General features: G+C 55.2%; 1 protein-coding gene across 1 annotated transcript in view; it reads left to right on the forward strand.

Moving 5' to 3' along the window:
* Positions 1 to 3,438: 3,438 nt before the first annotated feature.
* IGFN1 (immunoglobulin like and fibronectin type III domain containing 1) overlaps positions 3,439 to 16,062 on the forward strand; it is a 27,049-nt gene continuing 14,425 nt past the window's right edge. Inside the window, exons 1-11 of the mRNA XM_059413948.1 lie at positions 3,439 to 3,445; positions 3,924 to 4,046; positions 5,167 to 5,306; positions 6,244 to 6,343; positions 7,760 to 7,804; positions 8,083 to 8,128; positions 8,694 to 8,868; positions 9,758 to 9,871; positions 10,886 to 11,054; positions 12,081 to 12,353; positions 13,132 to 13,167. Of these exons, the coding sequence (XP_059269931.1) occupies positions 3,439 to 3,445; positions 3,924 to 4,046; positions 5,167 to 5,306; positions 6,244 to 6,343; positions 7,760 to 7,804; positions 8,083 to 8,128; positions 8,694 to 8,868; positions 9,758 to 9,871; positions 10,886 to 11,054; positions 12,081 to 12,353; positions 13,132 to 13,167 (1,228 nt within the window). The remainder of the gene's footprint in view (positions 3,446 to 3,923; positions 4,047 to 5,166; positions 5,307 to 6,243; positions 6,344 to 7,759; positions 7,805 to 8,082; positions 8,129 to 8,693; positions 8,869 to 9,757; positions 9,872 to 10,885; positions 11,055 to 12,080; positions 12,354 to 13,131; positions 13,168 to 16,062) is intronic.

Raw genomic sequence — 16,062 nt, forward strand, 5'->3', positions numbered from 1 at the left:
GCTGTAAGCTCTGGGAGGGGAAGGCCGTGTCATTTGCTTACCTTTGTATTTCCTGTGCCTAGCACAGTGCCAGACCCAGGCCCTGACACAGGGTAGGTGTTGGACACATACTTACTGAATAGACGAAACACCAGCCTCTGACACTTAGAATTAGAAACACACACGGGACACATACTCACACACACACACACCCTGGAGTGGAAGAGGTCAAACACCTCGCTTCTCAGAACATATGCAGAGGCAGCCCCTACAGCATTAGCAACATGCTGATGAGTATGTGTAAATACCTAGTGGCCTCCCTTGGAAGGTGGCCCTTTCAAAGCAGACCAGGTGGCCTTCTCATCATCTCCTGGGCCTTGCTTCCCCTCCACACTCCTTAAGAAAATCTGTTAGCAGCAGCCATCCTACCCCCAATTCTCCATCTCCCATCCCCACATCTTCAAAACCCAACCATGTGCCTGCCACTTTCAGCCCCCAGCTCCCTGCTTCTATCCCGAGAAAGCTCACCTTCTCCCAGAAGGCCTCCTGGCTGCACGACTCCCAGGGTCTCCCCCTCTCAGGGGAGTGCACCCCTGCAGTAGAACTTCGGGATCATGCCCTTCTGTCTAGTTCCAGAAGTTTGTTGCCTGTTTGGTGCCATTTGGGGTTGTGATTCCCAAGGGGGGAGGTGGCTTTATGTATTTGTGTGACTTATGGTGTCAAGGGTCTCAAGGGATCAGCTTAGCTGCAAAATTAGGGCTTTGGGTGGTGTACCCCACCCCTGCTAAAAGCACTTATCTAAACCGGGCACCATGGAACAAACCTAACGAAGCCAGTTTAGCTAAGAGCTTAGAGCTTTGCAAACCGAGGAGCTGGATGAGCTAATGTCACAGGACCCTTCCATCTCTGACCTCAACAGAGGCGAGAGCATTAACCCTGGGGCGGGGGCCCTGCCCTGCCAAGCCTGGGCCAGAGCAGGAGGAGGGAGGAGGGGTGAGTGGGAGGGGCGAAGAGAGCCTGGGCAGTCCGCAGTGACCTACATCTGCTCCCAGCACCGCCGGTCCACCAGCAGTCCATTCAGAGTCTTGGGCAGCGCGCAGCAGCTGGAAACAGGGAGGAGGGAGCAGACAGGAGGCCAGCAGTGCACCAGGTAAGTGGGTACTGCACACCTGGCTGCAGAAATGGGAGATGCTGGAATGCTCTCTAACTTTCTACTCAGGAAAGGGCAACAGCAGGCATTAGATCAGCTTGGGGGAACAGTGAGCTCTAAACAGCTGATTATACCATGGGGTGCATGCTCAGTCCCCTCTAAGTGACTCCAGGATATTTGGAAGACAGAGCTTCAGTGAGTCTTATCCAGGTGGTTCTGTCCTGGCTCTGATTTTCCAGGCACTGTTTGGCTTAGGGTGTGAAGTGACGACCAGTTTAAAAATCTGTCTAGCTGTCTAGAATGAGCACCTCGGATCTAGGACTTGTGACGTCTTGATTGATAACATGGTCAAAACAGTTAAGACCCACCCCATTTGGCTCTTCCTGCCTCAACCCTACCAGTCTGGAAAGTGGGAGCAGCAGCTACCCACAGGTGCAAGATGAAGGCAGGTGGGGCAGGGAGTGCGGGGGTCGGTGGCTGTGGGTCCTGGAGGAACCAGGGGACTGGGTTGGGGGGGGCGGGCCAGGGCTAAGAATCATGGTGGGATAAGCTGAAGTCAGGACACTGCTGCTGTTTGGTGCTGAGAAACATTAGGGTTTTTTCTCAAAAGGGGAAATGCATCATGGGAAGAGAGAGTTTCCCTCCCCAGCCCCTCTAATTGAGACCACATCCCTCTAGTCTCCAACCAAGTGGACCTCTTGCCCATTTGTCACTAACCCGGTCCCGAATCTGTCTTCCTGAAGAGAATGGAGGTCTAGAGGGTGAGATGGCTTCACATGAGACCCTTAAGTTCCCGGAGGGGTCTGCTTCCCTCTCCCTTCTCAGCTGGGACCTGCAGGCAGGAGGCAGGAGGGAGAGCAGCTGTGTTAGCATTACACCTCATGGGTGGCGAATGGCAGACTAAGGGGCTGAGAGCTGGTCGTGGGGCTGACGGAGGTGATGAGCAAGATGAAGAGGACAGCTAAGGTCTCCGTGTTAAATTCAAATTACAGCAGGGCAGGGATCGTGGACAGGTGCGAGATGAGGTACCAGGGAACAGACGGGACGCAGACCCCTGCAGCTCCCACCGCTCGTAGTCAGCTGCGTTCTCCTCTGCTGGTGGCCGCTCCATCCTCGCCCTCCCTCCTGACTCCCTGCTGCGCGGCGGCTGTAGCCCTGTGACCGCTCCAGAACGCAGTTGGCGCGCCATGGCATTCCAGCGCACCGGGGGGCAGCCGCTGGGCTATAGATGGGACACCTTGAGGCCAGAAATGCCAGTGGTGGGCAGTTGTGAAATGTAGCGTCATTCGGAGGGAGGAATTTGCTCTGTCATGTGTGATTCTATCCTGAACACAAGGCTCTTTGGGCAGGGAATGGCGTCTCCAAAATGGAACCCGTTGGCCCCGGGCCAACCGCACAGGAGGTAGGACTATTGGAGAACTCTTTCAAGAAATCCACCCCCCTCCAAGTCATGGCCCTCATCAAGGCTCTCATCTCAGCCCAGAGCCAAGCCCCCTCTCTCCCCTGGGTGGCACTCCCCAGCAGCCATGATGGAGGGATGCAATTGTGAGAAAATCAGGGGGAGAGAGTGGTGATGATGGCTGGGAGAGCCTGGAAGGCATTGTGTTCACCTGACGCCATAACTCACTGGCTTCGGAGGGGAGCGGATGGATTTATGAGGATCCTGTCAGCCTGGGTCAAGAAGAGCTAAAGAGCAGCCAACTGAGGGTTCTCCCCCCACTGACACAGTGATCAAAAGCATTCCAGATTGGTTGAGGGTGGGAGGTAGAAGGCTGCTGGGCGCTGCTAGAAAATCTGAGTTGGGGGTGGAGCCAAGAGCTCCAGAGAATATCCAGGGAAAACTGATATTCCATAGTCAAGAGGGAACAGGTTGCAAAATCACTAAAGAAATCCTAGATGATAGGCATTTGATTTCTTGAGGTTCAGGGAGGCTGTGTCTCACCCCCATTGGGTCTAGAGACCCACCCAAAGGCCAGGCCAGCGGCATAGGTTGCAGGTTCAGCCCCATGGGTTCCATTACCTGGGAAAGGTACAACCGAGCAGCAGCCCACCCTCTTCCGGGCTCAGGGAAATTGGTTTTCCCAGGGCAGGGACTGGCAGGACACTGATTGGTACCATTAGGTGGGGTTAGTTAGACAAGCTCTCAGGGTGCAGCAGCTCTGCCCAGCTCCCAGGCGAGACACCAGCCAATGTATGGACAGTGTGTGGGGGGGGCAGGTAAGACCAGCCTGCACCTCTCATAAGGAATTCTGTCTTCTTTTCGCAGCAGATCAGTTGCCACCCTCAGTAACCAAAGAGGAACCCAAACTATGGCAGGTGAGAGAAGAGCTGACCGCCCCCCGCCCCCACCCAGTCCCTCACTGGTGCTCCTCATGGGATAGAGACAGAGAAGGGCTTGGAGATCTTTGGGAACTCATCTGTCTGTTTTTCTAGTCTTGACTTTGGGTTTTAACTTGTTGGCCTGAATAAAGGATGCCCAGCTCCCCCATATGAGCCCCTTCCCATTCTCCCTTCTCCAGCTTTACCCCAGTGATGTTCCCAGGGTCTTCGTTAGGTGCCCCTGCCCACTTCCCAGGGACTCCATGCACGCTGCTGGAGGACCACTACCTGAATCCACAGAAAATTCCAAAACCCTGCTCATAGGCAGAAGCAGTGGGAGACAATCCCACTCGATGGTGGGATGGGGAGGAGGGGCTCATGTTCCTTGGGTTCTTCCGTCAGTGCTCCATTGTATTAAAGGGCCACCCACTAGGAAGAGTAGGGAGGGTTCATCTCCCTTTCTCCCACCTTCTAGAGAAGCCCCCCAGGAAGTCCGCCCTTCATGGGGTGAGCATCCGGCAGCTGGTGGAGGAGATCCCCGAAGGCTGCAGCACACCAGACTTCCAGCAGAAGCCCGTTGCCCTGGCGCTGCAGGAAGGTGAGACCCGGGAGGGGAGCTGCTGAGAGCCTGAAGGAGGGAGCTCAGTCCCGTCCTTCCCAGCCTGCCTCCCGGACCCCCTATCCAGCGTCAGGCCACACCATATCTCCCTCTCCTTGTGGGGTGCCTTCCTGGGTCCCCAGAAGGGGCGGGGGACCTAAGGGGCAGAATGGGCAAAGGGAGTGAAGATACACTATGGTACGCTGAAACGAGAGATATTTGGAAACAAGGCTGGGGGCTGCTCACTGGGAAGCAGGAGAGGTGGTGGTGTTTCCGAGCTCCTCTCCCTGCACCTAGGCTCTGGGCAGCTGCTGCAGACGTTATTAAAATGAGATTCATGAGAGGAGTGCCCAGGAAAGTGATGGGAGCAAAGACTTTTGAGGGAAGGGGTGAGAACTGGTGGTCTTTTCCCAGCACAGGTTCCTACAATACCTTGCAATTTACATCATTTTGGCACAAGAAAAAGAAGAGCACTTTATTTTTCTAAATCTGACTCTAAGCCCTCACTCAAAATACAAACAAAGGTCATGAGCAAGTGTCTGTCATCACAGGGAAGGGCCCTTGGTCTTCGCTCTGCGCTGCTCTCTCAGGAGATGTTCCTGGCAGAAGCCCAAGGGATTTCTTGAGGGTAGGAAGCTCCCAGCCTCCCATGCCAAACACAGAGCTTGGGCTCTTTCCTGAGGCTGGAACCCTGTGTCTTGGGGTCATCCCACCTTGAGAGAGGACATGGAACTCCCAAAAGACCCGTCCCCAGTCTTGGGAGAGTCCTTCTGACTCTTCCCCTACCCTTGCAAAGAAACGCACCGTCCACCCCAAGCCCTGCTTGCCTTCCCTTCTACCGTGGACTGTCCAGCCACAACTTTTCCTCAAGGAGCCCACACTCTGGGATGCAGAAACCAGGTGGGGGGTCTGTCTTCTGGGCATCTAGAAACTGCTGCTTTTTGTCCGGCATCATAAGAGTCCTTGAGTCAGGGCGCCAAGGCCAGACATGCTTCTTGGAATGGGCAGTTGAAACCTCTAGAGCCGTGAACACAACAAATTAAAGTCTCAAGAGAGTACACTCTCAGAGTACACACCTCCCCCAGGTGGCCAATCTTTTGACCACCTTTTCCTGCCACAGGGAAAAATGCCATCTTCCGGGCCCTGGTCTGTGGGGAGCCCCAGCCTGAGGTCCATTGGCAGAGCACCAAAGGTCACCTCAGTAACTCCAGCAAGTACCACATCTCCTCCTCCCCCAGCGGCAAGGAGCATGTGCTACAGGTAAGATAGGCCGCCCCCCCCCCCAACCCCCCAACCCAGGTCTACTAGTCTTTCCCTGGGCCCTTGAAGGGCTCCGCGGTGACCTGCAGAACCCAGAGGATTACGAGATGCTCCCCGTTGGGGTTGGGCCCACTCAGCTCCATCCTGTGGCCCAGGTGGCCAGAGCCGGGTGGGGACCCGCCAGGCCTGCGGGTACTCTGCTGATACCCTGGCGTGTGGCAGAGGCTGGAGTCTGACAATCCCAGGCTGGCTTCCAACCCCAGACCCACCATCTTGGCCTTGGCAAGTTCCTTACTTCTCCGTACTTCCGTTTCCTCCCCTGTGACAGCGGCGGGGTGGGGGTGGGGGTGTAATAATAGTACTTCGCAGTGTTGTCATGGGTATGAAAAGTTTATGTAAAGTATCTCGCCAGTGTTTGGCCTCCAGGGGGTTCTCTATCCCCGCCGGCCAATATTAGTAATAATTAGAGCTACGAGTCACAGAACACCCACTCTGTGCTGAACTTTGGGCTAAACATTTGACAGAGACTATATCATTTACTCCTGACCATTCACTACTTTTGGAGGTATCATTATCCTCACCTTATAAAAAAGTAAGGATCAGAGAGGTTAGGTAATTTATCCCAGGTCCCACAGCCCATACTCCACGACAGAGACGATATGCAGTCCCAGACCCATTTGACACCAAAAAGCCATCTCTTTCTGCGTCTCCAGGTTACCTCTGCTGGCCAAAATGCCCTCCCCCAACCTGGCAACGGTACATCCACTCCCTGTCACCCCCCGCTTTTTGTTTTGGGGTCTGATTCCTTGATGAAGACTGTGGGCTCTGTAAGGAAAGGGCTATGTCTTATCCATCCTGATAGACCTCTAGCCATGTCTCATAAGGCGAGAAAGGGGGCAGCACTAGCCCTGTTCCCCTGGCCTGGGCCTCTCTGCAGATCAACAAGCTGACGGGCGAGGACTCGGACCTGTACCGCTGCACTGCAGTGAATGTCTACGGCGAGGCCACGTGCTCCACGAGGCTCCTGGTCATCGAAGGTGGGCTTGTCCCCTTCCCTCATCGGCGCTTGGGGTGCTAGCCCCGGCTTTCTCCTCAGAGAGCCCTCCGAGGCCTCAGAGGTGGGGCAGCTGGTGGGGTGAAAGGAGAGAGGGACAGCAAGGCCGCTGTCCCATCTGGTGCCAGGGCCCTTGGCTTCACCCACTCACACGCAGAGTCTGCATGTGGTCTAAAAGGCGCTCGCTCAGCAGATGCCCGCTGCAGGAGCTCTGAAGGATATTCTCTTAACCCTGCGGCGTGAGGGCGGGACCTCAAGCTCGGTTTCTGGGCCTGACCATTTGCTAACTCCTTCAGCGGGCTTCGTTTCCTTCTCTAGGCCCGATTTCTCCACTCTACGGAGGATATCTTATCCAGGCTACATCAGAGGGGCAGACAGGTCATATGAAGGCCAAATCCTTGCTCAGACATGGGGGGCAGGGAGGTTGTTGGTTTGTCTTGACTTGCAGGGTTTCCAAATTTTAAATCAATCGTTGACGTACAATAACGGGAAGGGGCATGTCTCTTGAGAAAGCGGATCTAGTCTTTTGATGGCTTATGCTTTTGCCTACGAGTAACAGAAAACCCTATGAATAGCCCAAGAAATAAAGACACTTGATTATGTCACATGATAAGGAGTCCTAAGGTTAGAGTCCAGGGCTCAAATCACAGCTCAGCGCTGTCACGGGCCAACCAGACGCTTCCTATCTCGCTGAGCTGTCACCCAAAGACGTTGGCTTAGAGCCTCACGGTCATAAGACTGCTGCTGGGGATCCAAACCGAATCCATGTTCAAGGTGGGAAGAAGGGGAAAGAGGTGGCCCCAGGTACAGCAGGCCCTTTTATAAAGAAAGCAGAAGTTTTCTCAGAAACACGTTGGACACCTCCGTTTGTATCTCATTGACCAGACCTGTGTCACATGGCCACTCCTGGTGCCCAGGGCAGCTGGGAAGGGGAGGAGTTAGCTTTCCAGCCTCCTTCCCACCAGTGGGAGCTGGTGATGAGGACAAGGACTGGGAATGGCTGCAGGATCAGCCAAACAGCAGTGTCGGCCTTCCTGGGCAACATCCGACCCGTACTCTGAAATGGCAGCTCCTGGGGGACATGGGACAGCCACTGCTCTCGCTTCTGCCACTCCCCCCGCCCACCACTGCAGACACGATAGCCGGCTCCCTCAACCAGGTCAGTTCCACCTCAGTCACACGAAGGCTCTGGGTATCAAAGCTTATGATGGACAGACCCTCTGCCCTGCCCTGTCCTTATGATGGACAGACCCTCTTGCTGAGCTGTTGCCTTGCCTTTGTGGACAGTGGAAAGGACAGGGCCGTGGCACTCAGCTGGTTCTCAGGAAGACCCTCAGGGTGTCTCGCTTCTCTCCCTATCTGCCCACATTAATTCCCTCCTCTCCTCCTGATGATCCAGTTGGCTTTCGGAAGAACCGGAAGAGGCACAAGGAGCCCCAGGAGGGTAGGTGAAAGGGTTGCCAGAAATCTTCTTGGGTTTGGGGGAACGGGCTACTCCACTCCTGGTGCTCCCGACTTGGCCAAGCCCCTACCAACACGTTACGGATCATCACTGGTCCACAGGAGAGCACCATCCAAAGGCTCGGTTGTCAGCTGTGGACCACAGGTCCTCTGACTGCACCCCCTGACACCCCCCCAACTCCCATTGCCACAGAAAAGCCCTGCATTAACCCCTTGAAATCTCCCCCTGGGCTTGGGGCCTCATTGCTGGTCCTTTTCTAGACCTCAAGAAGGAGCTGATGGACTACCGAAATCTTCTGAAAAAGAGGTGGGTGTGGGCCTGTCCAGGGGCAGGGCTGGAGGCTCCCCAGCTATGTCCATGAGCCAGCTCTCCCCTCGGCTGGCTAGAAAGCTAGACTGCGGGTAGCCAGCAGGAGGAGAGACGAGCACTGACCCTATATTCTGTTCCCTTTAAGCAATGTGTCCTTGAATGAATCCTCATTCCTCTCTGGGTCTTGACTAACTCATTTTTAAAATGGGGTGCTCCACAACAGAATAATGTGACACCCCCCCATCTTTCTGAGCAGTCCACAATACAAGGTGTTAGGAATGGAGTTTCTCCCCTTAAAAGTTCGGACTGTGGGGGGTAGGGGGGAGGCCGCCCTTGCCCATCTCTGGGTCCCCCGTGTCCCGACAGAGCTCAGGCCCAGGGCCCAGCTCCCTTCCCCCACTCCCTCCATCCCGTCCCTTTCCTCTAGTGCAGAGAGGGCAGCTCCCCACAGCCTCTCAGGGTGGCAGGTCCAGGGGACCAGCTCCTGAGGCTCCGCTCCTGAGCTCCGCTGGGGCTCCGCTGGGGCTCCCCTGGCCTCTGACCTGCCCGCCCTGCTCCCCAGGGCCCCGCCTCCCGCCAAGAAAAAGGTGGACCTGGAGCAGGTGTGGCAGCTTCTGATGACCGCCGACCGCAAGGACTACGAGCGCATCTGCCTGAAGTACGGCATCGTGGACTACCGCGGCATGCTGCGCAAGCTCAAGGAGATGCGGAAGGAGCACGAGGACAAGATGGCGCAGGTGCTTCCGCCCGGCCGCCGCCTCGCGGGCGCCCCCACCCGGAGCTGGGCCCCACGCAGGGCCGGCCCGCCGCCCACCTCCAGGGCCGCCTGTGGCTGGGACCCAGGCCTCCAGTCAACGTTCTGGCTTCAAAATCTGGCTCAGATACTAAAATCCGGGGCATTGGGAAAGTTAGGGACTCCGTGTCTTGATTTCCTTATCTGCAAAATGGGTGTTACAGTTGTACCTGCCCCTTTGGATCAGGGAGAGGATGAACTAGGCAATATAATTAAAGCACTTAACTGTGCTTTAATTACTTAATAGTGCCTGATGCCTGGCAAAGGCTTCCTGTCCGCTGTCATCCTCCCCAGACTTTGGATGCCTGTCTTATTTCTAAAGGCTTCCAGTAGAGGGGATTTCAGCATTGTCTGCTTATCCCAGTGTCTTATAAACTGTATAGGAAGTTCTTTCCTGGGTCTAACTTAACTATAGCATGTCTAATTCGTCTTCTGGAAATGCAAAACAACTAGTTTTCCCCATCCTGAAAATAGTATTTTATCACCTTGAAGGTGGTTCATCAAATATCCTGGGACTTAGTTTTCTGTCCTCTAAGCTTTCTCATTGACCCTAACACAGGGCTTTGCCCATAGTAGGTGCTCAACTAATTTTTATTGCCTGGAAGAGTAGATGAACAGAAATGCCCTACCGTGTTCTCGGAAAACCTGGACGCCTGGGGTCCTTTCTCACTTTGCTTCCTGACCTGATATCTCTCATCTTGGAAAACTTCTTCCCACCTGTAAAATGGGCAAATGCATGCTTGAGTGAGACATGGGGGGGGGGGGACTGGGGAGTGTGGAGTGCCCCAAAGAGAGAGCTCAGAGCGATCCCTTGGTATGTTTGTCTTTCCTAGTACGTTAACACCGTCTCCAACTTAAGACACATCAAGGTCAGCAAGGAGGGGATCGCAACATTTGATCTGGAGCTGGATCTCAAGGATCCCGGGAGCAAGGTTTACCTGTATAAGGTGAGGCCGGAGGAGTCTTTGAGGGAGGAGGGATCTGACAGGGAGGCTGCTGGTCCTGGGGGTAGGAGCTATGGGTCCCTTGGATTTCCCTCTGGGAGCAACTCAAGCGCACAGACGGTGAACCTTGCCTCCCCTGGAGTTCCTGATTGGAGGGAAGTCAAACTGTGGTGTGGACATTTCACAGACTCCTCTTACTCTCACTGAGCAAACCGGTTCCCTAGTCAGGGCACCAGGATTCTTAGATTCTAAGGATTCTAAGAAAGTGCACCCCCACCCCCCTGCATCTGTTTCTTGGCTCTAGCTGGTCCTGCTCCCTGTCACCGTCTTCCCTTGTATCCACACAGCTAATTCCCTCACCCGCACCCAGATGTCCCCTGACCGCCCTGTCTGACACTGCTGTGTCCCCCCCTGCCCCACCCTGCATCCCTGAATCCATATCCTCCTCTCTCTTTTTTCCCTACTTGTCTTTCTAATATAGGATATATGGTCTGCTTATGATATGTGTTATTTGTGTCCCTCCTAGAATTTTAGCTCCCTGGGGGGCAGGAATCTTTGTTTTATTCACTGTTGTGCCCCAAGTACTTAACCCAGGGCCTGGCACACAGTAGGCAACCAAAGGTGAGTTGTTAATATCTGGCAAGAAACAAATATATTTAGGCTTTAGCTAAAGGGGGCATGTGCATGGATTACTGGTTTTGTGGAGCTCTGAAAATACCTGATGGCTCTCTTGTTCCCCTCTGAAAATGAGTGTGTCTCAGGTGTCTCTCTCAGGACACTTGCCAATTATTCACTTCATGGTCAGAGTCAGGGACCACCCTCCCCTCCCTGTTTTCAAAGCCTCTGAGCCCTGCTCTCCACCCCTGCCCCTGGCCCCCTCCCCATCTCCTCTGTGGTTGCAGCAATGTTGTCTGGTGCCAGGGGCCTGTGGGAGAAAACTGCCCAAAGGGGGTCGGAGCAGGAGGTGCTGGGGACCCACGGAGGCCCTGAGCCTCCCTCTTCCTTTCTCTGCCTCAGGATGGTGAGATGGTCCCCTACAGCCTTGACAACAAGACCAAGCACTGTCTGCGGCGGCTGGGGAAGCGCTATCAGTTCCAGATCCGGGACCTGCAGGCTGAGGATGCCGGCATTTACCAGGTCAAGGTGGAGGATGCTGAAATCTTCTCCACGGAACTGGATGCCAGCGGTGGGTGGTCTTCCCCCTGCAGAAGCTGGAGCGGAGGAGATCTGTTAGGAGGGGGCCCATGTTGGTGCCATAGCTGGGGATTGGAGGGGTGGAGAGTGGAAGATAAATGTGCCCCCCCCCCCCCGCCCTGCCTTGCAAAGACTGTAAGGGAGCAGAATGCACACCCACGTGGTTACACTGAAATGATCTCTGCTTTCCAGAGGTCTGGGTCTGAGGTCTATGTTCTTTTGGTGGTGAGCTGGGCCCTCCTGGGTTCCAGCCGCAGACATAGTGTCTGTGCCGTGGCCCTGCTTACAGACCTTCTGCAGCAGAGATTCAATCTCCAGATCCGATCCAGACAAATTTCACAGGCTCTAGCCACAGCCCCACTCTTTTCTGCTGCAGACTCCCCCTCCCACACTCCCCAGTAAGAAGCCACACCCAGGTGCAGCACCCTTGTGCCCTGAACAGAAGTCTTCCTTCCCTGCCTTCTGTGCCTTCTAAGTCAATGTTAAGGAAGAAAGAGGGCATGAGATCTCCAGCAGGCCTGGTACGCCTGGACAGGGCTTTGAAAAGCTGAGAAATGGCATGGCATAGGGGAAGGGGCGAGGGACTTTGGTTTCAGCCGGACCTGGGTGTGAATTCTGCCTGGGCTGCCTCTTAGTTGGGTAAGACTTGGTTTCCTTACTTGTAAAAAAGAAATAATAATACCTATCTGGGAGGTGGTCCTAGGATTCACAAGAGACCATGACTGTCAGCACATCGCTTTTCTTCATATATCCATCTTACCCCCAGACCTAATCTCTGGATTTAGGATCATGGAATTCCAGAGCTGAGAACGGTCTTACAGTTCATAACCTCGTTATAAGCCCTCATTTTATGTTGGGAACTGTCACCTGGGGTAAGGAGGTGACCTACCCCAGGTGACACAGGAGGTCTGCGGCTGAGCTGCTCTAAACCTGGGCTCCTGAGCTCCTGGCTGTGCTGTGTCAGGTCACACTGGGTTACGCCGCCAAGCTAATGTCCCCATTCCTGCTTCCCCAACAGCCATCCCCTCCAGAGTGGTGGTCCCGCTGGTTGAGGCTCACTGTGAAGAGCAGGGCGATGCTGTCTTCGAGTGTGTTCTCTCCAGCCCCTGCCCCCATGCCGCCTGGAATTTCCGGCACCGGCCCCTCCAACCCAGCGACAAATACGAAGTGTTTGTGTCCCCTGATGGGCTGACCCACCGGCTGGTAGTCAGGGGGGCCCATTTGTCAGACATGGGCCCTTACTCACTGGGCACTGGATTCCACAGCTCTACTGCCTGGCTGGTCGTTGGAGGTGAGTGGTTCATACCTCTGTCTTTCTCTCTCTACCAAGACAAGAGTCTGGGGCTGAGAAGGGCATGGAAAAGGCCGGGGCCAGGGGCTTCCTTTGGTCAGTCATTTGCTTTTGATGATTCCTTCAGTCTCTGAGAATGAAGAGATCTATTAATAGGTAAGAGATCTATCTAATAGATCTGAGATCTATTCCTGACTTACTGCAATGCCGGGCCTTCCTGGGCAGCCCGGTCCTCCTCCACTGTCTGGGCTCCGTAGGTCTCTAGGAATGCTTCTGGGAATACAGATCCAAGGTGGCCTGAGGGTCCTGGCTAGGGCTTGGCTCTGATCCAGGATGGATGAGAACCTGGGTCAGACCAAAGGACACCCTTAAATCCCCTACAGATATGGGTTCAAGGTGATCCTAGGAAACTAGAATCATCAACTAGTAGACATTTTTAAGGCAGATGGTGAGCAAATAGCTCTTTTAAAAATCATGCAACTGTTCGTGGCAGTTTGATAAGCAGGTGAGTTTTGGGTTATGTATTTTCCCAAAAGTCCTTATGGACCATATAGCAGGGCACGGTGGTCTGTGGGCACAGGGCTGGGGGAGGTGGCAATAGGACTCATCTATCAGGAAGCCGGCATACCCTGGCTTCCTTCTGAGATGGTCAGCTTTTTCTCTGCTGGGGAAACTGAGAGTCAGGCAAAGCAGTTGAGGTCAGACAGGTGCCTTGGACTAATTTAACAGGTCTTTTCTTTTGTCTCTCAATGGGGGCATTGACCTCTTCTCAAAACAGGGAAAGACAAAAGCCTTCTGACTGCAAGTGCTGACCGTCAGCAGCAAGCCCAAGGAGCCCAGACCTCAGAAGCAGAAGATTCCAGGAGCATCAGTGGCAAGGGAGGGAAACCCAGAAAGCAGGGCCTGCTGGAGGGCTCCCTTAGTGGGGCCAGGCCTGCTTCTGGGCTCCAGCTCACAGATGACCTAGAGACAGGTGGCCTTGGTGGGCATGGCTACTCCCTGGTAGGGAGTGATGGGGCAGCTGGCTTAGCCTGGGACCCTGGGCAGACAGGAAAGGGCTTTCTAGAAGGAGGGGGAGGCACAGTCACTGCCCTTGGGGAAAATCAACTCCACAGAGAGGGTGGCTGGGGCAGAAGCCTTCCCGGGAGCCCCTGTGCACAGGGAGAGGGTCTGGAATCAGGTTTGGGTCTCATGGAAGTTCAACAGCAAGATCATGGCACAGGCAGTGATGGGGATGGATGCCGTAGGACAGTAGGAGGCTGGGCGGCTGAGTCCAGGTACCCTCAGGTGGGAGGACTGGGGAGCGGCAGGGAAGGAGAGGAGTACAGAGAGGACCACGAGAGTCCCCTGGACGGGCATAACCAGGAGCAACTCTTCAGTGCTCATATGGGACCTGGGAGAGGAAAGACAGCCCTGAGGGGATCCCAGTCTGGTCCTATGGACTCTTGGTCAGAAGGGAGAGTGATGGAAGAGATTTTGCAGGGGGAAAACCTGGGTGAGGTGGAGGGAGGGGGTGATCTGAGCAGGGGAAGACAGAGAGGAGCCACAAGGGCAGTGTGGGGCAGGGGGACTGGCCTGGGGGAAGCTGGAGACAGCAGTGGGGCGGATGGTCCTGGGGCCCAGGAGTATCCTGGAGAACGAGCTTCTAGCTCCAAGACAGGCATAGGCCCTGAGTCCTGGGGCTCTCAGAGAGGCATGGATGCTGATGATGCTGAAGAAGAGGGCTGCTGGGAGCCAGGGGAGTCTCAAGGGCAGATACCTAAAGGAAAGAACTCCCAGGAATCATCAATATCTGGTAGCAGAAGTTTCCTCCTGGGACGAGGGGGGCCTGAGGCCAAAGGTGAGGGGTCACTACAGACAGCTGGTCAAGGCCCAGGGAAGTCTGTGGGTGGGGGAAAGGGCTACAAAACCAGCCCCACAGGCCCAGGAGGTCCCAGGGGCTGGGAGAAGGGCCTACAGGGGCCCAGGGGAAGGGAGGGCCAGAAGACAGTAGGGGACTTGGGTGAGTCAGAGGATGGCTCTGGAAGCTTCCAGTATTCCCAAGGTTGGCCAGCAGGTCAGTGGGGGGCAGAGGATGCTGGCAGAATAGAGTCTGAGAGCACAGATCCTTGGGATGACACAGGGTCCAGTCTCAGCAAAACTGGGACCCACCACAGGCCTGGACTTTTGGGGTCTGGGGATGGGGAAAGTCGTGTGGGTGGTACCCAGGGGGCTGGACTGATGGGGTCTGGTCAGGGGGTGGATGCCAGAAGCCACAAGCTAATTGGGTCTCCAAGCCTGGATGCTCAGGGTTCTGGGAAGACACTAGGAGACACTGGTGGATTAAAAGGTCCAGGGACAATGGGCTCTGAACCAGATTTCTGGAATGGGTCATGGAACTCCAGAGGAAAAGGACCCAGAGGTAAGACAGGCTATGAGGTTGGCTTAGGAGGTCCAGGGAGGATGGAATCTAGGTATGGTGATGGCACAGAATACGCTAGAGGAGTAGGTCCTGAAACTGGGGCTGGCTATAGCGACGGCTCAGCAGTGTCAGGAGAAATGGGATTCGGTTATGGCACTGGCTACAGAGTGGCCTCTGGGGCACCTGGCGGAACAGAGTTTGAGAAAGGAGGTGGTTATACACATGGCTCAGGGGTGCCTGGAGGAATGTGGTCTGGAAACGGAGATAGTGATGGTCCTGCAATGCGGCGATCTGGGAGACTTGCTAATCTCAAGAGTGGCTCAGGTGGCCATGATAGAGGGCCCAGCAATGAAGCCAGGATGCCTCCAGAGGCCAGAGATGTATCCAAAGCCCAGGGGGATGCTGGCCCTGGGAAAAGGCATCATTCCAGCGGTGGCCTAGGGAGCCCTGGGACAGCGGGGTCTGTGGGGAGAGGTGGCCTCGGGGCCTCAACAACTATGGAGGCTGTTGGGGAAGGACATGCAGATGCAGAACCAGGGGTCTCTGGAAGAATAAGGCCTTGGGGTCAGACTGGAGACTACGGGGACTTCAGAGCCTCAGGGGCTCTGGGGGCCTTTGGAGAAGGAAGCCGTGAAGAGGGCCCTGGGGAAGCCATGGAGCCGAGGAATCTGAAGGCAGGGGACAAAGTGAATGATGGGGTTGGGACCAGGGGCCTTGGTGCTAGGGTTCCTGGAGCTGGAGCTGGTCATTGGGATGATACCAAGGTCCCCAAGGCGCTGGCTCCTCATCCTGGAGCCAGTTCTGAGAGCCAAGGAACTTATGGGCCTGGTGGTGTGCCTGGTCATGGGGGTGGATCAGGAATTCCAGGGTCTCAGCAAATTGAAAGCAGAACAGCTTATAGAGGAAGGTCAAAGGGTCTTGGGTCTGGGGGAATGGGGTCAGGGGGTGAGGCATATTATAAGGATGGTATTGGGGTTTCTGGGGAGATGGGGTCAGTAGATGAGGCAGACTATAGGAAAGATTCAGGGACTCCTGAGGGAATGGGTTCATTGGGTAAGGCAGATCATAGGGATGATTTAGGGGGCTCTGGGAGAATGGGGATGAGGGGTGAGGCAGGTTATGGGGATAGCTTGGGGGGTTCTGGGAGAATAGGGGCAAGGGGTGAGGCACGTTATAGGCATAGCTTGGGGGATTCTGGGAGAATTGGGTCAAGGGGTGAGCCAGGTTATAAGGATGGCTTGGAGGGTTCTTGGAGAATGGGGATGGGGGGTGAGGCAGGTTATAAGGATGGTTTGGGGGGTTCTGGGA

Source organism: Mustela nigripes, chromosome 10 (assembly GCF_022355385.1).
Source record: "Mustela nigripes isolate SB6536 chromosome 10, MUSNIG.SB6536, whole genome shotgun sequence".
In the NCBI taxonomy this organism is placed as follows: Eukaryota; Metazoa; Chordata; class Mammalia; order Carnivora; family Mustelidae; genus Mustela; species Mustela nigripes.